The sequence below is a fragment of the Cervus elaphus genome, chromosome 20, assembly GCF_910594005.1.
Source record: "Cervus elaphus chromosome 20, mCerEla1.1, whole genome shotgun sequence".
Taxonomy (NCBI): Eukaryota; Metazoa; Chordata; class Mammalia; order Artiodactyla; family Cervidae; genus Cervus; species Cervus elaphus.
In genome coordinates this window covers 113,901,878-113,927,767 of record NC_057834.1, presented here as the reverse complement: position 1 = coordinate 113,927,767, position 25,890 = coordinate 113,901,878, and the positions used below count along the sequence as shown (strand labels likewise).

The 25,890-nt window shown below is 38.9% G+C and overlaps 1 protein-coding gene across 2 annotated transcripts in view; it reads left to right on the top strand.

Moving 5' to 3' along the window:
- Positions 1-25,890, top strand: part of ZYG11A (zyg-11 family member A, cell cycle regulator) — a 61,228-nt gene that overhangs the window by 5,642 nt on the left and 29,696 nt on the right. Inside the window, exons 2-3 of one of the 2 annotated variants that reach the window (XM_043878301.1) lie at positions 7,718-7,883; positions 17,476-18,227. In XM_043878301.1, coding sequence (XP_043734236.1) covers positions 7,718-7,883; positions 17,476-18,227 — 918 coding nt within the window. The remainder of the gene's footprint in view (positions 1-7,717; positions 7,884-17,475; positions 18,228-25,890) is intronic. The other variant, XM_043878302.1, reaches the window with a different exon arrangement.

Here is a 25,890-nt window from a genome sequence, read left to right as displayed (position 1 = left end):
AGTTGTGGCTCCGGGGCTCTAGGGCACAGGCTCAGTAGTTGTGGCACGTAGGCTTAGTTGCTCTGAGGCATGTGGGATCTTTGTGAATCAGGGATAGAATCCATGTCCCTTGTGCTGGCAGGTGGATTCTTTACCACTCAGTCACCAGGAAAGCCCTCTACAGCACTTTAAAAGTGTTGCTTCATTGTCTTTTGGCTAGCATTGCTTCTGATGAAAAGTCAGTGGTCACATTTTTTCATTTTAAACTGTCCACAGTACCTCTAGCTCCCCCTGCCCCACCCCAGCTTAGGTTTTTCATTTTATCATAGGTTTTTAGCCATTTGTCATGTAGTGTCTTTTGTTTATTTCACTTTGGGTCCATTTTTGCTTTCGGGATCAGTTGGTTTATATTTTGTATCTAATTTCAATATTTTTTGACTTTTTAAAAAAGTTGTTAAGTTTATTGTTTTTTGTACCTGGTGAATTAGCTATGTAATTCAATAAATATTAAACTGTAAAACAATTTCATAGGTTCCAAGTATAGGACGTTGTCCTTGTTGACCTTTTTTATTTTTAAGTTTATATATTTATTTTCTTGCTGCATGTGGGCTTTCTCTAGTCTCTGTTGAGATTCCATATTTATTCCCTCATTATATTCATATTCTCCTGTATATCCGTGAATTATAATACCTATTTTAAAGTTCTTGTTTGCTAATTATGTTATTTCTGGATCTATTTCTTGCTCTCTTTTTTTGGCTGCATCATGCAGTTTGTAGGATCTTAGTTCCCCATCCAGGGATTAAACCCAAACCCTCTGTAGTGAAATTGTGGAGCCCTAATCACCAGACCTCCAGGGAGTTCCCTGGGTCTATTTCTGGTGACTGATTTTATTTTCTTTCCTGCTTCTTACCGTTTCCTATATTTTATTGTAAGCTAAACATTATGGATCCTAGTGTGTTTAGATTTTTGTTGTCTTTTTGAGCCAGGCCTATATTTGAGGTTTTTAAAACAGATTTTTTTTTTTTGGTCTGTGTTCTGCAGCTCATGGGATCTTTGTTTCTGACCAGGGATGGAACCGAGGCCCTCAGCAGTGAAAGCGCAGTGTCCTTACCACTGACTGGACTGCTGGGGATTTTCTGGGGGTGTTTTTTTGGCTGAGCTGGGTGAAGATCTTTAGTTGCAGCTTTGTAACTCTTAGTTGCAGCATGTGGGATCTAGTGCCCTGACAAGGGATCAAACCTTGGCTCCCTGCATTGGAGTCCCAGTTCGAAGTCTCAGTCACTGGACTACCAAGAAAGTCTCTCTGAGGTTTTTAAAGTGCTATTGAAGGGACTTCTCTGGAGGTCCAGTGGTTAAGGAATGCAGGAGCACAGGTTTGATCCCTGGTCTGGGAATTAAGATCCTGCATGCGCAAGCCACATGGTGTGGCCAAAAATAATAACAAAACAAAAACAAAAAATGCCGTTGTAAACTTTTAAAGTTTAATTTTCTAACTGTTGGTTGTATATAAAATACAGCTTTTTGTTTTTGATTTTTTACCTTATACCCATTAAAACATGTTAATTAGAGTTTAGTAGTGTTTTGTATTTTAGAAACGATGAATCTAAACCCTCGGTTGAAATGGATTGGAAACAGATTAAGAGTGGAAGTAGAGTAATTTGGAGTTTTTTAGTATTCTTGGAAAGATATGTTAGTGACTTGGGTTAGGAATGGGTAGTGGAGTTAGAAAGAAAGGGATGAACTAGAAACTTATTTGGGAGGTTTGATAGTCATACAGCAGGAAATAGATGACACAGTCAGAATAGGGCTAATTTAATGAGAGTTTTGGAGAAGGAAATGGCAGCCCACTCCAGTGTTCTTGCCTGGAGAATCCCAGGGACTGCGGAGCCTGGTGGGCTGCTGTCTGTGGGGTCGCACAGAGTCGGACACGGCTGAAGCGACTCAGCAGCAGCAGCAGCAGCAATGAGAGTTTAATTAAGGGATTACTTCCAAAGATAAGGGAGAGGTATGGAAAACCACAATAATATACTACTTCATGTCTAGGGACAGTACCTCTTGCCACCCCTAGGCCCAGAGGACCTCTCAGAAGGAATGTCTTAGTTCATTTAGGCTGCTGTGACTAAAATTCTGTAGACTGGGTGATTCATAAAAAACATAAATTTATTTCTCACAGTTCTGGAAACTAGGAAGTTCAAGATCAAGGTGCTGGAAGATTTGGTGTCTGGTGAGAGGCCACTTCCTGGTTCATGCACATCTTTTTCCTGCGTTCTCACATGGCAGAAGGGACGAGGGAACTATCTGAGGTCACTCTTGTATGGGCACTAATTCCATTCAGTGACGGCTTCACCCTCATGACCTAATGACTTCCCAAGGTTCCTCCCTCCAAACATCAGATTAGAGGTTGGATTGCAGTGTAAGAATTTTGGAAGAATGCAGACATTTAGTCAATAGCAAGAACAGAGGACTAATCTTAGAGGAGTGATTAGTGTGACATAGCCAGCCCAAGATACTTTAAATGAGAAAGAACAGGGGAAATTATCTGTGTGGAGTTATAACCCCCAAAACTTATATCCAAGTCTTAACCCTTAGAACCTGTGAATTTGACCTTTGGAGTCAGTATGTTTGCAAATGTAAGTTGAGGATCTTCCCCTCTTGCTTCTCTGCCCCCCGACCAGGTGGCTTGTGGGACTGGGGATTGAATTTGGGCCCTTGGCAGTGAAAGCACAGTCTTAACTGCTGGACCACCAGGGAATTCCCAGGTTGAGTATCTTGGTGAGAACATCTGATCCATCCTAAAATTTTAGGCCAGACCCTAAATCTAATGTCTGGATTTATAGTGTTTATAAGATAAAGGGATAGAGATTTGAGACCTAGAGATACAGGGATGTGAAGATCAGAGTTGAGCTGCCACAAGCCAAGGGAAACCACAGCCCCCAGAAGCTGATCACGTAAGAATTCTTCGCTAGAGCCTTCAGAGGGACAATGGTCCTGCTCATACTTTGGTTTTTGGACTTCTGTCTTCCAGAACTGTGAGAGAATAGGTATCTGTTATTTTTAGCCACCAATTTTATGGTAATTTGTTATAGAAAATTACCTAGGAAACTAATACGTGTTCCAGTTTTTTGAGAGTTTCATGTCAGAACCAAACTAACAGCCAGAGGGTAAGGGAACCTATTCATGGGAACCTATTCATAGGATCTGTACAAGTCACCTCAGCAGTAGAGGTGGAGAAGATTGAGTGGGTCTGGGTGGGAGGTAGTTAGCAAATAGAAGATGTCTGGCACAGGTAGAACCAGTAGGATTTGCTAATGTATTGGATCTGTGTGTTTTGTGGGATGTTGATTAAAGATAAGGAAATGTCAGTAAAGATTAAACAGCTGAATAGATGTTATGCCATTTACTGACTAGGGAAAGACTGGATAAATGTAGCTTCCTACATGGTAAGTTTGAAATATTTGTCTGACATGGTTAAGTAGATATGTCAGGGAGACAACTGGTTATCTAACACTGGCTTAAAGAGAGATCTGACCTGAAGATACTAATGTAGAATTCATTGGATTTATAGATAAGATTTAGAATCTCATGTTATCAGTAATCAAACATTATAGAAGCAGAGTTATTAGTCATTAGTGGTCTTGATGGGAAGTCAGTCTCTAAAACGTACTACTGATTTATAAAACAAAGACAAGTAACGAAATACTGTGGTATAATTCTATGTATATAAAGTTCAAAAACATGTAGAACTAAATAATATTCAGGATAATGGTTACTTCTGGGTGAAGGGATAAGTAGCATCAGGAAAGGGTATATAGGGACTTCAGAAATTTGATATATTCTATTTAAGCTGTGTCATGAATACAAAAATATTTTTAAAATATATTGTTTTATATTTAAATGTTTTACATATGTTCTAAACATTATTTATGTGGATTTAATCTTTACTGTATTTTAAAAATGAGACAGCCATGTCCAATAATTTGGCAAATAATGTCATAAAGCCTTAAAAAGAAGTATTCTGGATAAAATGCAGCAAACTCAATTACAGAGTAAAGGAAATCCCCAGCATCCCCACCCAATTCATAGAAGCTGGAAATCACCACTGTAAGCAGGTCCTAAAATAACCAAAGATTACAGACTAGACCTTTGCCAAGGCCAGGTGGGAAGTTTGAATGGAGACTGTGAATTGTAATATATATATATATATATATATATATATATGTATGTATAAACATGAACTAACAAAAGCTGGTCATACTTCATGGAAATGGTAGATCTAAAGGTCTGCTTATGGAAAAGAGAAACAGGGAACCTTGTCAGTTTTGGCTTGGATTTTTGAATGAGAAATATATCTCCTAAAAATGTGGAATCACAAGTCTGTCCTCATACAGACTCAGGGTTTTAATTGACATTTCTTGCTTGGTTCAGGAAATGTGTAGCTGAGAAATTATCAAAATGGTCACTGTTGATGCCCCTGGGTAAGTAGAATTTAGCATAACCACCTGATGTGGTTCAGTGGTTAAGACTATGTACTCCCAATTTTAGGGGCGTGGATTTGATTGCTGGTTGGGGAGCTAATATCCTGTACACTGTGCCATGAGGCCTTAAAAAAAAAGAAAAGATTAGCTCACAATCTTAAATTATAAAACATGAACTTCTCTGATTAAGAATCAACAGAATCAGGGGCTTTCCTGGTGTTCTAGTGGTTGGCAATCTGCCTGCCAGTGCAGGAGATAACAGGTTTGATCTCTGGTTTGGGAAGATCCCACATGCCATGGGGCACCTAAGCCTATGTGCCACAGTACTGAGCCCTGTGATCCAGAGCCCAAGAGCCACAACTACTGAAGCCTGTGCTTCTAGAGCCTGTGCTCCCCACCAAGAGAAGCCACCGCAATGAGAAGCCCGTACAGTACGGTAAAGCCCCAGCAGAGTCAAAAACAAATAAACACGTAAATCTTTTAAAAAAAGAATCAACAGAATTAGATTCCCAGAGACTTCAGAAAATGGTATTATTGAAACACTATAAAACAAGTGTGTTTAAAATTTATTAAATAAATGATTAAATAAAAAAATGAAAAAAGAGCAATGTACAATTAGACTATGAAGAACTAAATGTGGCAGAATAAAGAAAAAGTGACTTGGAAGATAGATCTGTAGAAATTACCCACAGGAAGCATAATTTCCGTTTTCACATGGGGCATATGAACCAATTCTGGAATTTGAGACCCAAGTAAAAGTCTGCTAAGACTGTTTCAGGGAATTTTTTTGCTTCCCTGAAACTGATGTTTCTTTCTGACATGAATTCTGACATGGCCAGGATTTGAAGCAGTTGAAACTCTCATATGTTCTTTTGGGAATGCAAAATAATAGAGCCACATTGCAAGAACAGATGAGTACTTTTCTTATGTAAAGTTAAATACACACTTAACATGTAGAAAGTGTGGAATTCCAGGGACACAGAAATCCCATTTTTAGGTGACTACCCAAGAAAAATAAAAACTGTGTTCCCACAAAAGTTTATGTGGGAAGCCCCACCAGGGACTTTCCTGGTGGTCTACTGGTTGGGAATTTAACAGCCAGTGCAAGGGACACAGTTTCGATTCCTGGTCTGGAAAGAACGTACATGCCACAGAACAACTAAGCTCAGCTAAGCTCTAGAGCCTGCAAGCCGCAACTACTGAGCCCATGTGCTGCAGCTGGAGAAAGCCTGAGCACAACAAAGAACCAGCCCAACAGAACAAATAATTTAAAAAAATTTTATGTGAGTTGTTATAGCTTTATTCAAATTTGTCTAAAATGCAAATAATCCAAATGCGCTTCACTTGGTAAAGAAAGAAATTCATTGCAGTGGAATGCTTCTCAGCAATAAAAAGGAACAAATTACAGAAGCATGCAGTAACGCCAATGAACCTGTGTTAAGATGCATTATGCAAAATGAAAGAAGTCAGATTTGAAAGGCCTAATTGCTTAATGATTCTGTTTATATGACATTTTGGAGAAGGCAGGACACTGGAGACAACAAAGATGAGTAGTTGCTTGGGATTGGTGAGAGGGGTTGTCTACAAAGGGACACTGGAGAGTTTCTGGATTATGGAACTGTTCCATATCTTTATTATGGTGGTAATACACAACTGTATGGATTCATCAAAACTCATTGAACTAACTGTATACCAAAATAATTTTTTTTGCTATGTATAAATTATACTATAATTAAAAGAAAAACAATGGATAAGAAGATAGTACAGTATTCAGAGTAAATCAGAGTAAACTTACTGGAGAAATTTGGTTATGAAGAAGAGTAACTGAAGAGGATGTGGGAGTCTACAGAAGGTTTTTGTTTTTAAAGCAGATAATGAAGCATAAATTGTATAAGAATGATCCATTTTATGGGAATTCCCTGGTGGTCTGTTGATTAGGACTTTCAGTGCACAGACTTAGGTTCAATTCCTGGACGGGAAACTTAAGATCCCGTAAGCTGCAGGGCACAGCCAGGAAAAAAAAGAATGATCCATTTGCGAAGGGTAGTTTGAAGATGTTCTTAAATGAAGAAACAACAGGAGGAGCCAAGACAGGAGGGACGAAATCCAGCCAGCACATATGGAAGTGTTGGTCTCTGCAAGGATGTACATGTTTTCCATAGAAGAGGAGACCACAGAAAAGATGCATGCAGTTTTGAGCTAAATTTGGTAGGGAGGTGGCTTCATTTTTTTTCACTGAAGTGGATCAGATTCTGATATCAGCGTGAAATGGGTTTGAGGAACAAGTAGAAGGCATGAAATAATTGTTGCTTGATAGTGGGAGAGTGCCCTGTCTAAGGAGACTTTGAATGATTTCCAGCTACTTAGGGCTCATTTGAAGTTAATGTTCATGAATTTTCCATGACATAATATGTTGTGTGAATCTTCTCCCCTTCATAGATGATTAGCTCCTGAGTGTTGCCATAAAAAAAGGTGAATAGCAAAGTTCTTCCAGGAGAATGTCTGGAGAGTATGATGGAGGAGAGGAAACAAGGAGTTGAGGATTTTCATGAAGGAGTAGTCTATACTTTGGACTATGGAGAGAATTTATTCAGTAGTGTTGTGGAGGTCATTAAACGTATTGCATGTTGAAACCTTTGACAAAGATGGCAATCCCTGGCTTATTGCTCTCTCTTTATGTCTGAATGCCATACCTTTCAAATGTTTGTTGAATGAACAAATGTCAGTCTCTTAGCAAAGATGTCTTATATCTCAGTTTGTATTCTTCTACAGCCTCCTTATTATAACAAGTCTTTTATAGTGTGAACACTTGAGGGTGGGAATGGGCAGATCTTCTTATCCTCTGGCATGTAGTAACCACTGAATAAATATTTGCTGAATAAATGACTGTATGATTTCTGCTTGTTTAGTTCCTTGTGTTGTATTGAAATTGTCAGATTTATTGGATGTATTCTCTACTAAACTGGTCCAAAAGGATTAGAGCTATATCTTACTCATCCCTGTATTCTCAGGGGCTGGCATAGAACAGGAGATAAGTGAAGGATTGAGAGAACCTAATTTTTTTAAAGCTACAGCAGAAGCTACAACAGGTGAAAACCTTCCACATGGTTGATAATTGGAATAAGGTGGTTTCATTACATATAAATCATTAGAGTGAGAAGAATGTATCTTAAGATATCCTCATGTATAACATGACCACTTTTATGTTGAATTTTTGTAGATATGTTGTAACAAGTTTGTTTGTTTGGGGGTTTGTTTGCTAGGAGGAGGCATCTCCCTACTCTTTGGTCAACATATGCCTGAACATCCTGGTTGCTAACCTGGAGAAATTGTGTTCTGAAAGATCTGATGGAACACTTTGTCTTCCGGAGCATTGGAGTTTTCCTCAGGAATTAGCTGATCAATTCGTTGGGATGATGACTTGGCAAGGTAATGATAAGACCGCTTTATTGTGTACATTTATAGCACTTTACTATTTGAAAAGCACTTTTGCATATAATTCTGTTTTGTTCCTCTCAACAACCTGCTGAAAAACACAGAAATTTGTGTGGAGGTTGATTCTCAGACTCTTTCTGGGATCCCTCGATGAAAATTATCTTCCTTCTAGACTTGCCCTGCTATTGCTATAGTCTTATCTCCCATTCTTTTGATTGTGAATATGAACCTTTAAAATTTTTTCCTTTACTTCCTTTGGTAGTAGGGCTTTCAAAGGGCTGTGTTTGCTATGTTAGTGTTTTCTTAATGAAAAATTTGGGGGAGTAACACATGATTGAGATAAAATTCACATAGTGTATAATTCATCCATTTAAAGTATATAGTTCAGTTATTTTTTTTTTTTTTAGCATATTCACAGATTTGTGCAGCCATCATCACAGGCGGTTTTCATTACCTCAAAAAAAAAAACAAAAAAACAAAACACCTTATTCATCCCCCTATAATTCTTAGCAGTCACTAATCTACTTTCTACCTCTGTGAATTTGCCTTTTCTGAACATTTAGTGTAAATGGAATCATTTAATATGTGGCCTTTAATATTTAATCATTTAATATTGTGTCTTTGGAGAAGGCAATGGCACCCCACTCCAGTACTCTTGCCTGGAAAATCCCATGGACGGAGGAGCCTGGTAGGCTGCAGTCCGTGGGGTCACTAAGAGTCGGACATGACTGAGTGACTTCACGTTCACTTTTCACTTTCATGCATCGAAGAAGGAAATGGCAACCCACTCCAGTATTCTTGCCTGGAGAATCCCAAGGACGGGGGAGCCTGGTGGGCTGCAGTCCATGGGGTAGCACAGAGTCGGACACGACTGAAGCGACTTAGCAGCAGCAGCAGCAGCAGCATTGTGTCTTGCTTCTTTCATTTAGCATAAAATCATCAAGGTTCATCCATTTTGTAACATCAACTACTACTGAATTTTTATGGCTGTGTAATATTCCATTGTATTGATATACTACCTTTTATTTGTTTCTCAGTTAATGAACATTAGCGGCTTTTTTAAGATTTTTTTTTTAATGTGAACCATTTTAAGGATCTTTATTGAATTTGTTACAATACTGCTTCTGTTTTATGTTTTGCTTTTTTGACCACAAGATGTGTGGGATTGTAGCTCCCAGACCAGGGACTGAACCCTCACCCTCTGCCCTGGAAGGCAAAATCTTAACTATTGGACTGCCAGGGAAGTCCCCGTGTTGTTTTTATTATACATTTTGGCTATTATGAATAATACTTCTATAAATATTAGTATAGACATTTGTGTGTGCGGATATATGCTTTTATATCTTTGGGTGTATACCCAGGAGTGGAATTGCCGGGTTAAGTGGTAGCTTTGTGTTTAACTTTTTGAAGAACTTCAAATTCTTTCCCAAAGTGGCTGTACCATTTTATGTTCCCACCAGCAGTTGAGACAGAAGAGTTCAATTTCTCCACATCCTTACCAAAGCTTGTTATCTAATGACTTTGATTATAGCCATTCTGGTGGATGTGAAGTGGTATCTATTGTGATTTTTATGTGCATTTCCCTAATAGCTAATTGGCTTCCCTGGTGGCTCAGACAGTAAGGAATCTGCCTTCAATGCAGGAGACATGGGTTTGATCCTGATCCCTGGGGTTGGGAAGATCCCTTGGAGAAGGGAATGGCTACCCACTCCAGTATTCTTGCTGAAAAATTCCATAGACAAGAGGAGCCTGGCGGGCTATAGTTCATGGAATCACAAAGAGTCAGATGTGACTGAGCACAATATAAAATATAAATATAAAAAATACACATATACCTCCTTTATCCATTCATCTGTTATTGATATGTATGTTCCTGTTGCCATTTAAAAAATTGTTTTTATAGGTCTTTTTCTTTTCTTGTGTTTTCTGCCTAGAGAATCTCCTTTAATATTTATTGTATAGATGGTATCCATTCATCTGTTGTTGGACAGTTACGTTGCTTCCATTTCTTGGCAGTTGTAAATAATGCTCCTGTGAACATTAGGATGTATGTATCTTTTCAGATCAGTGTTTTGTTTTTTTCTTGGATATACCAGGAGTGGAATTGCTGGTCATATGGTAGTTGAGTTTTTTAAGAAAACGCCATACTGTTTTCCACAGTAGCTGCACCAATTTTTACATTCCCACCAACAGTATATGAGGGTTTCCTTTTCTCTACCTCCTCACCAGCATTTGTTACTTGAGTTCTATTTGATGATAGCAATTCTGATGGGTGTGAGGTGATACCTCATTCTGGTTTTGATTTGGATTTCCCTGGTGATTAGGGATACAACACACACATCTTTTCATGTGCCTGTTGGGCATATGCATGTCTTTGGAGAAATGTCTGTTTAGGTCTTCTTTCCATTTCTAAATAGATTTTTTTCTTGATATTAAGTTATATGAGTTGTTTATATATGCATTGTGGATGTTTTATTGGTTGTATCAGGTTGGTGAAAAAGTAATGGCAATTCTTCAGACTGTGAATTTTAATTTTAAATCATTATAACTAGGCTCAATCACATCTTTATTAATCAAAAAAGGAACCATTACAATCAACATATGTTTTTCCAATGAGAAGTAAGTTTTTTTATTCCTATAGAAGAAATCTGTGTTTTGGGATTCAGTGAACTCTTGGAAGGCATTTTCTGCCTCTGTTGGTTGTGGAAGCATTTTCCCTGCAGAAAGTTGTTGAGATGATTGAAGAAGTGGTAGTCGGTTAGTGAGAAGTCAGGTGAATATGGTGGATGAGGCAAAACTTTGTAGCCCAGTTCGTTCAACTTTTGAAGCATTCATTGTGTGACGTGGGGTTGGGCATTACGGTCAGAGAAATGGTTCATTGTTTTTGGGTAGATTAAGAGAAGACAACACTTCAAAACAATGATTTTTTTGATTTTTGGTCACCTCATGAGGCACCCACTTATCGAACTTTTTCACTTTTCCAATTTGCCTCAAATGCCAAATGACTGCAGAATGGTCAACGTTGAGTTCTTCAGCCACTTGTCATGTAGTTTTTTTTTTTTTTTTTTTAGTGGAGTGCAGTTTATTACACCGGCGGGCCCAAGGCAGAGTCTCCTCTTAGCCAAGGACCCCGACCAGCATTTGTGAAAATCTTTTATACCCCATGTGTCCAAACCCACTACCCCAATTCCCTTGAGACTTACATAAACAAAGGAAGGGTAAATACAACTACAAACAAAGGAAGGGTAAATACAATAACCCCATCATTCACGTGTTATGTGTTCAAACAGTCAATAATCAATAAGCCCGCTGTTACATTCCAGACAGTTAATAACTGATAAGCCTGTGCTTACATTCTGATAGATAGTGTCCGGAGGCAGGGGTGATTAGTGTCTGTTTTCTCTTCTTCAAGATTGCCCTGCCCAGAGGGGGGTCTTATCCTTCCATCGTCATTCCCACAGGCGCTAAGCACAGAGTTCAGAGTCCACTGGAGAGGTGGCCGCGCACGATCAGCACAGACAGGCCTGAGATGGAGTCCAGGCCCTATGAATTCCTTCTTCATTCCCCCCTCTTGATGCTCTTAGGGATCAGCTTCAATGATTGCTCTCAATCGGTCGATGTCAACTTCCAGTGGCCAGCCACTACACTCCTTATCTTCAAGGCACTTGTCTCCTTTGTAAAACTTCTTGAACCATCACTGCATTGTATGTTAGTTATCAGTTCCTGGGCCAAATGCCTTGTTGATGTTGCCTGAGTTGTCTCCACTGCTTTAAAATCCATTTTGAACTTGAATAAGAAAATTGCTCGATTTGCTTTTTGTCTAACATAATTTCTGTAGTCTAAAATAAATAACAATAAACAGCATGAGAAATGCTGGATGAAGCACAAGCTGGAATCAAGATTGCCAGGAGAAATACCAATAACCTCAAATATGATACCACCCTTATGGCAGAAAGCAAAGAAGAACTAAAGAGTCTCTTGATGAAAGTGAAAGATGAGAATGAAAAAGTTGGCTTAAAGCTCAACATTCAGAAAACTAAGATCATGGCATCTGGTCCTATCACTTCATGGCAAATAGATGGGGAAACAGTGGGAACAGTGACAGACTTTATTTTCTTGGGCTCCAAAATCACTGCAGCTGGTGACTGCAGCCATGAAATTAAAAAATGCTTCCTGCTTGGAATAAAAGTTATGACCAACATAGACAGCATATTAAAAGGCAGAGACATTACTTTGCCAGCAAAGGTCCGTCTAGTGAAGGCTATGGTTTTTCCAGTAGCCATCTATGGATGTGAGAGTTGGATGGTAAAGAAAGTTGAGTGCCAAAGAATTGATGCTTTTGAACTGTGGTGTTGGAGAAGACTCTTGCGACTCCCTTGGACTGCAAGGAGATCCAACCAGTCCATCCTAAAGGACATCAGTCCTGAATATTCATTGGAAGGACTGATGCTGAAGTTGAAACTCCCAATACTTTGGCCACCTGATGTGAAGAACTAACTCATTGGAAAAGACCCTAATGCTGGAAAAGATTGAAGGCAGAAGGAGAAGGGGATGACAGAGGATGAGATGGTTGGATGGCATCACCAACTCAATGGACATGAGTTTGAGTAAACTCCAGGAGTTGGCCATGGACAGGGAGGCCTGGCATGCTGCAGTCCGTGGGGTCGCAAAGAGTTGGACACGACTGAGTGACTGAACTGAACTGAGCTGAACTGAATTGAACTGAAACAGCATGTAATAAGTCATTAGCAAAAAACATAAAGTGAGAAACGCACATTAAAATGATGTAACCACATTTATTTAAGAATGTATCCCAATATCAAATGGCAAAGTTCAACAATGCAAAACCTCAATTACTTTTGCACCAATCTAATAGATTGGAGGGGAGAGCTCACAGTAGTGTTTCACTCTGCCATGTTGCTGATGTTATGCCCTCTGCTCTAATTGTACTTTTCTTCTGCTTACTTTGGATTTAATTTGTTCTTCTTTTTCTAGTTTCCTAAGGTGGGAACTTAGGTTATTGATTTTAGATCTTCTTTACTAATGTATGCATTCACAGCTATAACTTTCCCACCTAGCACTGCCTTTGCTGCATCCCATAGATATGGGTAAGTTGTGTTCTTATTTTCATTTAGTTCAAAATATTTTGTAATTTCTCTTGATTTTTTTCCCCTTGATTCATCTGTTATTTAGAAGTATGTTTATCTTCATGTATTTTGGGACTCCCAGTTATTTTCTTTCTTTAAAGAAACTGATCATTTGTTTTGTACAGTATCCTACAATCTGGACTTTACCATTGTTTGTGCTATGATTTGACATGTTTCTCTGATTCTTGTAATTCCTATACATTGAAAATTAGAGGTGGAGGCTTGATCAAATTGAAGTTTGATGTTTGTTAGTGATGTTTGTACTTCTTGTCCTCAGTTGCTTCAGATGTGTCTGACTCTTCACAAACCCCATGGACTGGAGCCTGCCAGGCTCTTGGGTCCATGGCAATTCTCCAGGCAAGAATACTGGAGTGGGTTGCCATTTCCTTCTGCATTGTACTTCTTAAGGGTGTTAATAAAGTCTGATTATCTGGTTGGTTTTCACTTTTGGTGATCATAGATGATAATTACCTACCTAAATTTATTAAATCATCAGGGGTTTTTGTATGTTTGACTTAGTGTTTATTATTCTCAACCTTCCTGGTTTGGAGTAACTGTTTTTTTCTGTTTTTTATCCTTGGTTACTGTTCCACACTTTGCTTTATATGCTCTGTTTCTTCATATATGTGTTTTTTTATGCTCCTCAAGTTTCCATCTTGGGAAGCTTTGTGTATTTTCTCACTTTGTATACTCCCTGGATAATCCTCTTTGGTTTAGCTACCTCTTCTACTTTAATTTCCCAGAGTTTTCAGTGCAGTTTCGAAGCTCCAGAACCACACACAAGATAGCCAGGTATCTTGTAACTGTTATCTAGGCTGCTGAATCATCCTATTCTTTTGGTTTTCTTCTACTTCAGTGTCTGCTGTTTATCTTTCTGCTTATCTAGCTTCCCTTGAAGGACAGTGCAGAAGCTATCTGATCTTGAATGTAGACACTTTTTGGTAGTTGGTCCTTGTTCCTTTTCCTCTTACATTCCATGTTTTAAATACCATTCTTTATTCTGATTAATTCCAAATGTTTATACTTCAGTCTTTTAGATTTAAAATATATAGAATCGGGAAGACCTTGGCTGATTTTGTGGAAAGTCCTGAAGGTAGAATAACTACTCAGATCTGTGTTTTGTTAGGGTGTGAGGGCTGGATCTCTATACTTCCCAACACAGTCTTTGGATGTGAGTTTCCATGGGAAGGTGGTATGACCGTGGGTGAAGCAACTCTCTTCAGCTGATGCACTCTGCATAGATGAGGGCTGTCAGATGGTGGCATTTCCCGCAGCTCAAGTAGTAAGTCCTTTATTTCTTTTTTTTTTAACCATTTATTTATTTACTTACGGCTGCTTTGGGTCTTAGCTCTTCATTATGGCCTGTGGGCTTCTCTCTAGTCGTTTTGTGTGGACTCCAGAGTGCAAGGGCTCTGTAGTTGTGGCATGCAGGGTCTCTGATTGGGGTGCGTGGGATCAGTCGTTGGAGCTTGTGGGCTTAGTTGCCCCTTGACATGGGCATCTCAGTTCACCAACCAGGGATCGAACCTGCGTCTCCTGCATTCAAAGGCAGGTTCTTAGCCGCTGGAAGTCCCAGTCGTTTATTTTTAAGTGTGTTCTGGTGTCACATCACAGCGTCTGCTACACTGCCATTTCCTCCCATCTCAAGATGGTTTGGCCATCTATCTAGCTATTCAGTGACTTAGGAGTCATTTTTCATTCCTCCCCCACTCTGTCCTTGATTCTTTTGACACATTTTCTGCCTTCAAAGTACATATCTCAAGTGTTCTTCTCCTCAAGTCAGGTCAAATGTTAGTGTCTGACTCTTTGCGACCCCGTGGACTGTAGCCTGCCAGGCTCCTCTGTCTGGGGAATTCTCCGAGCAAGAATACCAGAGTGGGCATCCATTGTCTTCTCCAGGGGATCTTCCCAACCTTGGGATCGAACCCAGGCCTCCTGCATTGCAGGCAGATTCTTTACTGTCTGAGCCACCTTTTCCTCCTAGCCCCCTGTCAATGACACCTTTCTCTTTCTTCTCCCCTGGTCTCCCAAGTGGTTTCCTTACCTTTAATTTTGCCCATCGCCAGGCTCTGCCACATAGTGGAGAGTAGTCCTCTATATCTTAATCAGGTCTGTCTGTACTTTTGCCACTCTTTAAGTCTTCTCTTGGTACTTAGGATAAAAGGCCAGTTATTTACCCTGGCCAACAAGGTCTGACTGACTCTTGCCTTTGTCTGTGACCTGTCAGATTATGGGATCCCCTTTCCATCTGTGCTTGAGCTGTAGTGGTTTTCTCTCATTTCACAGGGATAGCCAAACTGTTTCTTTTCTCAGGGCTTTAGCCTGTCCTTCTCTCTGGAATGACAACTACCTTTGCCTTTCACATCCTTTTTGTCTCAGCTTAAATGTCACCTCCTCATACTGCACCTAAAGACAGAAGATTCTTGTCTTCCTTCTCATTTTCCCCTACCCCTGTGTTATAATACTGTGTGTTTCCTTTAGAACCTTTACTACGTTTTTAATGTTAATAGTATTTTGCTTGTTTTATGTTCTTTTGTATCTGTTTTCTTCTAGGATGTGAGAAAACCCCGTTATGGCAGGAGTCATGTCTGTCTCATTCACTATTCTCAGCATGTAGCATAGCACTTGATATTTCTTGAATAAGAAAGAAAGATAGTACTAAGTCGTGTCTGACTCTTGGCAACACTATGGACTGTAGTCTGCCAGGCTCCTCTGTCCATGGCATTCTACAGGCAAGGATACTGGAGTGGGTTGCCATTTCTTTCTCCAGGGGATCTTCCTGACCCAGGATAGAATCCAGGTCTCCACCATTGCAGGCAGATTCGTTACCAACTAAGCTGTGTGGGAAGCCCTTGAATAAATGTAATAAGTTCTTTTTGAAAGCCTTGAGTATTGAAGTTTCATTTTTCCTATGTTAGTAGCGTAGCTCAACTTAGACTGGGGACTTGTGAATCAGCTTATATACCTTTTCCCTTGAATACTGAGGTTTCCTTTTTCCTATGTTAGTAGCATAGCCCAACTCAGACTGGGGACTTGTGAATCAGCTTATATACCTTTTCCCTCAGTTCTTTCCCCTAATCCATTCAACTGCTGTGTTCTGTCAGTTTAAACTTTCACCTCTCATCATTAAAATCATTAATAATCTCTTGCCCCATCCCACTCCCATCAAGCACCATCTTAATTCTTTTGTATCATCACACATAATTGGTCTTTGTAAAAATATAACCATTCATTTTTTGCTTAAAAATTTTGAGTTTTTCATTTTTGTTTATAGGGTACATGAGTTTCCTAGCTTTGTTTACAGGCCCATCTGCCTTTTACCTTCCTCTCCACTGTCATTTCCAGCCAGGCCTCCCCTTGTACACTATGGTCCAGTAGCACTGATCAGATAGGGTCATTCTGAATAATCTGATGTTCTGTGCCTCCACGTCTTTGTCGTGTTCTTCCGCCCTTCACCTTCCCCTTGGAAAACTGATATTCAGCCTTAAAAACCTGCCCTGATATTAATCTCATCTTTATTCAATATCAGATACAAATCAGCACTGAATATAATATATTATTATAATCACTTAATTGCCTGACATGCTTCCTAGACTGAATTCTTTGTGGTCACAGGTGTCTTATTGCCCTGTATGTCTATTACTTAATATGGAATCTCACACATAGAAGATGCTTAGTATTAATAAGTTGTTTCTAAATGAAATCTAATATAACCCATTCATTTTAACAGATGAGGAAAATGAGGCATAGAGGGATAAGTCTTACCAAAGGCCATCCACTAGTTTGGTTAAAAGTAATCATTAGTGCTATTTGCATATTATAGGCCCTATACTTACCTACCTCTTTTATTTTGTCTTTTTGTTTTGTTTTGTTTTTTATGAGCAAAGTTGAAGTGAAGTGAAGTAAAGGTCACTCAGTTGTGTTTGACTCTTTGTGACCCCATGGACTGTAGCCTGCCAGGCTCCTCTGTCCATGAAATTCTCTAGGCCAGAGTACTGCAGTAGGTAGCTGTTCCCTTCTCTAGGGCATCTTCCCAACCCAGGGATCAAACCCAGGTCTCCCACATTCTTTACCAGCTTAGCTACCAGGGAAGCCCAAGTGAACAAGGTTACTATGGTTAAAACTGTGGACGTTGAAGTCAAACTGGTTTTGATTCTTGATTCTGCCACACATTTTGACCTTGAGTAAGTTCCTTAACCTCTTTAAGCTTCAGTTTCCTCAGTTGTAAGATGGTAATAATCATAATTCCTTTACAATTTATTTTAAAGAGTAAATGAGATAATCTGAGTAAAGGGTTTAGAACAATGCTCAGCACAGAGTAAACAGCAAATGTAGTCATTATTGTTACTATTATCATCTATCAAAGTTTACTGGCCACAGTGCCTCCTGGAAAAGGCATGAGATTTAGTTATTACAAGCTGGTTCTGGTTCTCTTATAGGCAAGCTGACTGATAGAACAGCAAGCATTTTCCAAGGCAACCAAATGAAACTGAAGCTGGTCAACATTCAGAAAGCTAAAATATCCACAGCTGCATTCCTGAAAGCCTTCTGCCATCACAGACTCACTGAACTGGATGCTACTGCAGCAAGCACTGACCTCTCCATCCCAGACATCCTCGGTGGGCTCTGCAGCAACAGCTGGATCCAAGAAAACCTCCGACGTCTCGTCTTGGACTCAACAAGCATCCCTCGAGATTCAAGACCGTTGTTGTTTGGTCAGCTCACTGGTCTTCGAGTTTTAAGCGTTTTCAATGTTTGTTTTCATAGTGAAGACCTGGTTAATGTTTCGCAGTTACCAAAACTGGAAAGCTTGGATATCTCTAATACTCTGGTCACTAACATCTCTGCACTCCTTACCTGTAAGGATCGACTCAGATCTCTTACAATGCACTATCTAAAATGTCTGACCATGACCACACCACAGATTCTTGCAGTCATTAGAGAACTTAAATGTCTGCTTCACCTTGATATTTCTGATCACAGGCAACTCAAGTCAGATCTAGCTTTTCATTTGCTACAGCAGAAAGATATTCTGCCCAATATTGAGTCCCTGGACATTTCTGGGGGTAGTTACATCACTGATGGAGCTGTAGAACTATTTATACAACAACGGCCTGCGATGCAGTTTGTGGGACTGTTGGCTACAGATGCTGGTTATTCTGACTTCTTTTCTGCAAAGGAAGGCTTGAGGGTTCGTTCTTTTCTGAAATAAGCTTGCTTCACTTGTTCAAAACATTATTAAGCTTTCTTTGTGTCTCAGAATCTGTACTAGGCATTCGGGTTACAAAGACAGATTAAAAATTCTTAAGGAGCTTAATGATTAAGAATTATTATGTAGCTACTATGTGGTATGAAGTTGTGAAAATATAACCTTAAACACGATACAGCCCTAGCCTCCAATGTCTTCCAGTCTAGCTTGATAACGATAAGCAGAGCCATTTATACATTACCTCTTATGTGCCAGTTGTCATGTTTTGCACACTGTTTTCTATTTTAATCTGCCCATTTTACAGATGAGGAGGTTAAGCTATTTATCCACAGTCATAGAACTATTAAATGATAGAGCTGGGTCTTATATGTGGGTCTTTGTGAAACTAATGCTTTTACCTCAGTAACCGCTAAATATAATGAATAAGGAAGGTGATGTATGCCTAACGTTTTTGATAAAGGTATGACAAAATGCAATTTTTAAAAGACCCTGAAGGAAAAAGTATTGTACATTGCTAGACTATGTTTATAGCCTCTCATGGTGCTGTTTTTAAAAGAGCATATATTTAAATATTTATGTTCTAGAATACTTTTTAAAAACAGTGGCTTTCTATCTCAGCTGTACATTCTAATCACTTTGGAAGTTTTAAAATACACTGATGCTTGTGGCCTGTTCCCTAGAGATTCCGATGTAACTGGATTGGGATTTGGCCTGGGCATTAAGTAATTCTCATGTGGAGCCAAAGTTCAGAATGGCAACTTCAAAAGAACCCTTTAAAAACAATGATTTATATAATTTTTACTAGGGTGAGAGTAAAGTGATTTTCAGTCATTAGTTGTTTTCACATTTTATTCTTTTGATCTAAAAATAGCAATTGTGTCTTAAAGTTTTTTAATTTTAAATGACTTTTTAATGAAGCCATGAAGCTATCAGTTGTATCATTAGGCTACAAATAGATAATTTGAACTTTCAGATTAAATGTGTATAGTAGAGAATTGTTTACAAAGAATGTATACCTAGGCCTGTTTCAGATTAATGGCACTTAGTGGCACAATGATCAAAAGAACCACAGCAGTTAAAAAAAAAATTTTTTTTTAAACACATCAACTCATGATATATACAGTAATATTGCCAAGCGCTAGAATATTCTGTAGAGAGATTATACATGTAGTTAAGATACTATCAGCTTTTTCGGGAGAGACTCTGGTCCTACGCCCTTGTATCTAGCATTTCGTTTAGGATTCCAAATACAGCTGGATTTGAGGAGAGAAGAGGAGCCTCACCAATTTCTCAGTTAGCAAAGCTTTGGAGTCTTTCTTTGACAGGGAGATTAGTAAAATAAAACTTAATTCTCCAGCCAAGAATACTGGAGTGGAACCCATTCCTTTCTCCATGGGGATCTTCCTGACCCAGGGATTGAACCTAGATGCTACTGCATTGCAGGTAGATTCTTTACCTTCTGAAACACCAAGTAAAATGAGTAATACATTAATTGAAGATAAGCCTAGGAGATTTGGAAGTGTATAGGTATAACATTTAACCCCTGGAACTGTACCTTAAAACCCAGCAGAGTTAGTGTTCTGTTGCCCAGGCATTTACTGAAATTTACAAGAAATGCCAGAGACCATGTGGGCAGGTCTTAGAGAGTATAGTGACCTGGAAGGCTCAAGAGACCTTTTCAGGTTTCCTATCGGGTGAAAACTTGATGTAATGACACTAAGATATTGACCTCTATCTATCAGTCTTAAAAGTGGAAAGGTGCCCATGAGAATCTGCTGTCTTAAAGAAATCCATCAATTTCTAATGTAATTGTGAACTTTAATAAAGATGACTGTATATGTAAAAAAAAAAAAAAAAAAAAAAGATACTATCAAAGCCAGTACACCAAAAGAAAATGAGATAAGTTTCCTTTCAGTAAACTTTATCTGGTACACATGTAAGTTTAGTTTATTTTGAAAATGTTAAATAATGCATTGTATACAGTGTTGGATATTTTGGGGGAAGGAGAGGAGAGACCAGAATCTTCCCAGTACTAAGAAACTCTAAAGATCTTAATCCAGACTTAGTGGAGTGTAAGGTATGGTAAGTTTAAAAGGTGTGTTTCAGAAAATCTTATATTTAAGAGAAATATGTATTTTTTAAATCAGATGCAAAATATACTAAGCATTTTTGTTGTTTGGGTTGCTCAAAAGTTTGTTTAAAATGGATAAAATTAAGTGTTAGTGAAAACCTTCTAACAGAACAGGTATGTGTTATTTTCTTGTACCCAATGTTAGAGTGGGCAGTGTGTACTTAATTTCTTTAAAATGGCTGGAAAGGGCACCCTCCATTAGTCCTAAGAGCCATATAACATTTTCATTTGCTAGGAAATCCTTGCTGATCCACTGGAGGGGTGTCTCAGTAATGAGAATTGTTTTGTACTGGCATCTGTAGGAAACCCTGGAGAGAGAGAATGATGCAACAGCTATCTGGTCTTCTGCTTAGTCTTACGATGGCTTATCCTGTGTTTTTCTTTCAGCTCTTACATCTAGATTATCACAAAACTTAGAAATCTAGACTATATCCATTGTGTAGATTGTTAATAATGTGTAGATCTTTGCGCAGTTGATCTGCATATAGTACTTGAAAACTGTTTTGAAGTAGTATTTAATGTGTCAGATCACTAACTTTAAACATTTTGCCAAATTTGTCTTACCCTATTCTCTCTCTATACATGCAATTTTTAATACACACACCCACCTAGGTCTTAGTTGCAGAATGTGGGACCTTTAGTTGTAGCATGTGGGATCTACTTCCTTGACTAGGATCAAACCCAGGCTGCTTGCATTGGGAGTGCAAAGTCTAGCCACTGGACCACCAGGGATGTCCCACACACAATATTTTTCTTGAGTGTAGGTTGCATACAACATGCCCTTCTGCCCATTAATATACTTTAGTTTGTATTTCCTAGAGGAAAGATAGTCTTTTTGACTCTTCTGAGAGCAAAGGTAATCTCAAGGATGACCATAGTGCAACTGTCAAATTTCAGGAAATTTAACATTGATACAATACTTTTATCTAAAAATCTACTGTACGTGTTTCCAGTGTTGGTTTTCCCAGTTTAACACTGTTTATAAAATATTGTTCCTTTTAGTCCATGATTATTTTTACATTCAGTTGTCATATGTGTGCTTAGTCATGTCTAGCTGTTTGTGACCCCAAGCCTGCCAAACTCCTCTGTCCACAGACTTTTCCAGGCAGTAATAGTGGAGTGGGTTGCCATTTCCTACTCCAGGGGACCTTTCCCACCCAGGGATTGAACCAGCATCTCCTGCATTTCCAGGCTGCCTGGAAAGCCTCAGTTGTCATAGTCCTTCCTTTTCTTCATTACATTTATGTTTTGTTTGCTTTTTTGAAGAATGTTCCTCATTTTGGGTTTGTCTGATGCTTCATCATAATTCAGATTCTTTCAAGTCTACCCAGAATACCACATAAGGGATGTTGTTCCCTTCTCAAGTGTATTACAATATGAAGCACAGAGTGCCCCTCATTGGTGATGTTAATTTTCATCACTTGGTCAAAGGATTGTTCAGGTACTAGATAAAATATCCAGGTGCAGATAAAATATTATCTGTATACTCTTGTACTATTTTCACCCTACATAGATAATACTATACCTTTTGAAACTAATGAGTGATGTATAAGATATTGGAAGACTATGCCAGTATCCTGGCCCTCATCAGACTTTCTGATCTTATGGCATCCATTGATGATTTTTACCCGAACCATTCTAACATATCCTCAGTACAAGCTCATTGATTCCTGTTGTTTTCAATGATTTATAATGCATTGCTATTCATAATTATTTTGATGCTCAGTTTGTCACAGGGGGGCCAATGAGAGTTCCTGTGTCTGTTTTTACATGCCCCCATTATTACTGTTATTATTTTGAGTCCTTCTTTAGTTTCTAGGCTTCTTATACTTCCCTGTTTTGGCCTTAGAGTTAGACATTTCTCCCAAGAGCCCTGGTTCCTTTTACTAGGAAACCACTGTCTGAGTGCTAGATGTGTTTTTAAGCCGTTTCATCAAGCAGAGCTAAGAAACAGATGAAGTTTAAAAGTGATACTTAACAAATGTCCACCTTTATATTGTTCTTCTTTACCTTTCCACATTCTGTGTTTGTACCTCTCTTTTCCATATGGAGAACCTTGGCTTCCAACAGCCTCAGCACATTTTCCTTAATCCCATAACACATATAAAATAGTTTCAGAGTTGCTTCATCTATACTACTTTGAAACACAAACCTACTAAAAAAGAGTTGAAGATATATTTGCAGTTCTTTCTTTTCACTCTTGACTGAGTATAGTCAAAGTATTAAGCCGTATATATTTTTTGGGAGGGGATGGCAAAATACACGTAAAACTTTTCATTTTAATCTTTTCAGTGTGTAGCTCAGTGGTTTTGAATACGTTAACACTTCTGTTCAACCACCACCATCATCCATCTCCATGGCCCTTTTCACCCTGTAAGGCTGAAAGGCACGGGACACTGGCTCCCATTACCCCTTCTCCCCGGGCCCTGGCAGTACAAACTTCTACTTTGTGTCTCTGTGATTTTGACCAACTCTCTCATGTAAGTGGAGTCGCACAGTACTTGTCCTTTTGTGACTGGCTCATTTTACTTTACATCGTGTCCTAAGGGTTTGTCCATGTGGCATACTGCCTTTTTCAGGTTGAATAATAACCGTTATGTGTATACCACATTGTGCTTATCCAATTGTCATTAATATGTAATGTACTTGGGTTGCTTCTGTGTTTTGGCTATTGTGTTGATTATTGTGAGTAATGTTGCTGCAAGTAGAAGTACACAAATATCTCTTTGAGACTATGCTTTTTTTTTTTTTTTTTTTTATCACTCTGTGAAGCTTCTGGGATCTCAGTTCTTTGACCAGGGATTGAATCCAGGCCTCTGCAGTGAAAGCCCAGAATCCTGATCACTAGTCCACTGGGAAACTCCCAAGACTCTGCTTTTGGTTCTTTTGGTTTATACCCAGAAGTATATACTAGAATGGACATGAGTTTGAGCAAGCTCCGGGAGATAGTGAAGGACAGGGAAGCCTGGTGTACTGCAGTCCATGGTGTCACAAAGAGTTGGACATGACTTAGCGACTGAACAATGAGCAATCCAGAAGTGGAATTGCTGGATCATATGGTGTGAAAGTGAAAGTTGCTCAGTTGTGTCTGACTCTTTGCAGCCCCTTTGGAATTCTCCAGGTCAGACTACTGGAGTGGGTAGCCTTTCCCTTCTCTAGGGGATCTTCCCAACCTAGGGATCAAACCCTGGTCTCCCTCATTGCAGGTGGATCATATGGTAATTCTGTTAATTTTGGGGGGAACTACTATAATGTTTTCTGCAGCAGTTGCACAGTTTTTACATTCTCACTAACAGTGCACAAGTGTTCGAAATTCTTCACACACTGGCCAACATGTATTATTTTCTGTTTTTAAATTTTTTAATGGTAACCGTTCTAATGGGTGTGAAGTGGTACCTCATTGCAGTTTTGATTTGCATTTCCATACTTATCAGCTATATTGGGCATCTTTTCAGAAGCTTATTGACCATTGATATATCTTTGAAGAAATGTCTAGTGAAGTTTTTTGCCAAATTTTAAATTAGGTTGCTTAGGTTTATTTTTGTTATTATTGTTCTCTGTGTAATCTGGATATTAACTCCTTATGATATAAGATTTTCAAATATTTTCTGCCCTTCTCTGGTTTGTCTTCATGAAGTTCAGTTTGTATTTCTTTTGTTGCTTGTACCTTTGGTGTCATATCCAACAAATCACTGCCAAATCCAGTATTGTGAAGCTTCTTCCTCATGTTCCTTATAGGGGTCTTATAGTTTTAGTTCATAAATTTAAGTCTTTGATCTGTTTTGAGGTAATTTCTTTCATGTGGTATTATGTTAGATTTTACAACTTCATTCTTTTACATGTGGATATCTAGTTTTCTTAGGACAATTTCTTGAAAATACCAAATTGTCTTAGCACCCTTGTTAAAAATCATCTGACCATAAATGCAAGGCATTGTTTTAGGGCTTTCTAGTCTATTCCATGGACTCCCCTGTGGCTTAGATGATAAAGAATTTGCCTGCAATGCAGGAGACCTGAGTTGGGAAGATCCCCTGGAGAAGGAGATGGCAACACACTCCAGTATTTTTGCCTGGAGAATCCTATGGACAGAAGAGCTGGGAAGGCTATAGTCCAGTCCACTGGTCTATATGCCAGTGCCACACTGTTTTGATTATTATAGCTTTGTATTGATAGTCAGTTTTGAAATCAGTATGTGTGACTGCCTTGGAATTCTGTATAAATTCAGGGTGTGTTTTTGTATCTGCTAAAAAGGTCATTGGGATTTTGGTAAGGATTATATAAATATGTAGATAATTTTGGGTAGTATTGACATCTTAAGTCTTCTAATCCATGAACATGGGGTGTGTTTCCATTGTTTATGTCATCTTTAATTTCTTTCATTAGTGTGTTGTAGTTTTCATCATACAAGCCTTTCATCTCCTTTGTTAATTCCTAAGTGCTTTATTGTATTATTGTAAACAGAATTATTTTCATGATTTCCTCTTCAGATTGTTCATTATTATTGTATAGAAATTGAACTGATTTTTGTGTGTATCCTGCAACTTTCTGGATTCATTTATTAGCTCTAATAGATAACAGTTTTTTGTTTTTTTGTGGTATATAAGATCACATAGTTTGCAAGTAGATCATTTTACTTCTACCTTTTCAGTTTGGATGCCTTTTATTTTTTTAATTTAACTTTTAATTTTATAATGGAGTAGAGCTGATTAACAATGTTGTGATCATTTCAGGTGAACAGCAAAGGGACTCAGCCATACATATACGTGTATCCATTCTCCCCTAAACTCCCCACCCATTTTGGATGCCTTTTATTTCTTTTTCTTACCTGATTGCTCTGTCTAGAACTTCCAGTGCTCTGTTCCGTAGATGCTCTGAAACGGGCTTTTGTCTTTTTCTTGATTTTAAAAGCTTTCAGTCTCTCACTATTGAGTATCATGTTCATTGTGGATTTTTCATGTATGGCTTTTTTTAAGTTGAGGTAGCTTCCTTCTGGGCTTTTTGCAAGTGTTTGGGGGCTTCCCTGGTGCCTCAGACAGTAAAGAATCTGCCTGCAATGCAGGAGACCCAGGTTCGATCCTTGGGTCAGGAAGACCCTTGGAGAAGGGAATGGCCACCCACTCCAGTATTCTTGCCTGGTGAATTCCATGGACAGAGGAGCCTGGCGCACTACAGTCCATGGGATCACAGAGTTGGACACTTTGCCAGGAAAGGGTGTTGAGTTTTGTCAGATGCTTTATCTGCATTAGATGAGGTGATCATGTGGTTTTCCTCCTTCATTCTAGTACTGTTGTGTATTACACTGATTTTTAGTATACCATGGTATGTTGAGCATTGCATTCTGGGAATGAATCCTGCTTGGTCATGGTGCTGTGCTTAGTTGCTCGGTCATGTCTGACTCTGTGATCCCATGGACTGTAGCCCACCAGGCTCCTCTGTCCCTGGGGGTTCTCCAGGCAAGAATATTGGAGTGGGTTCCATGCCCTCCTCCATGGGATCTTCCCAACCCAGGGATCA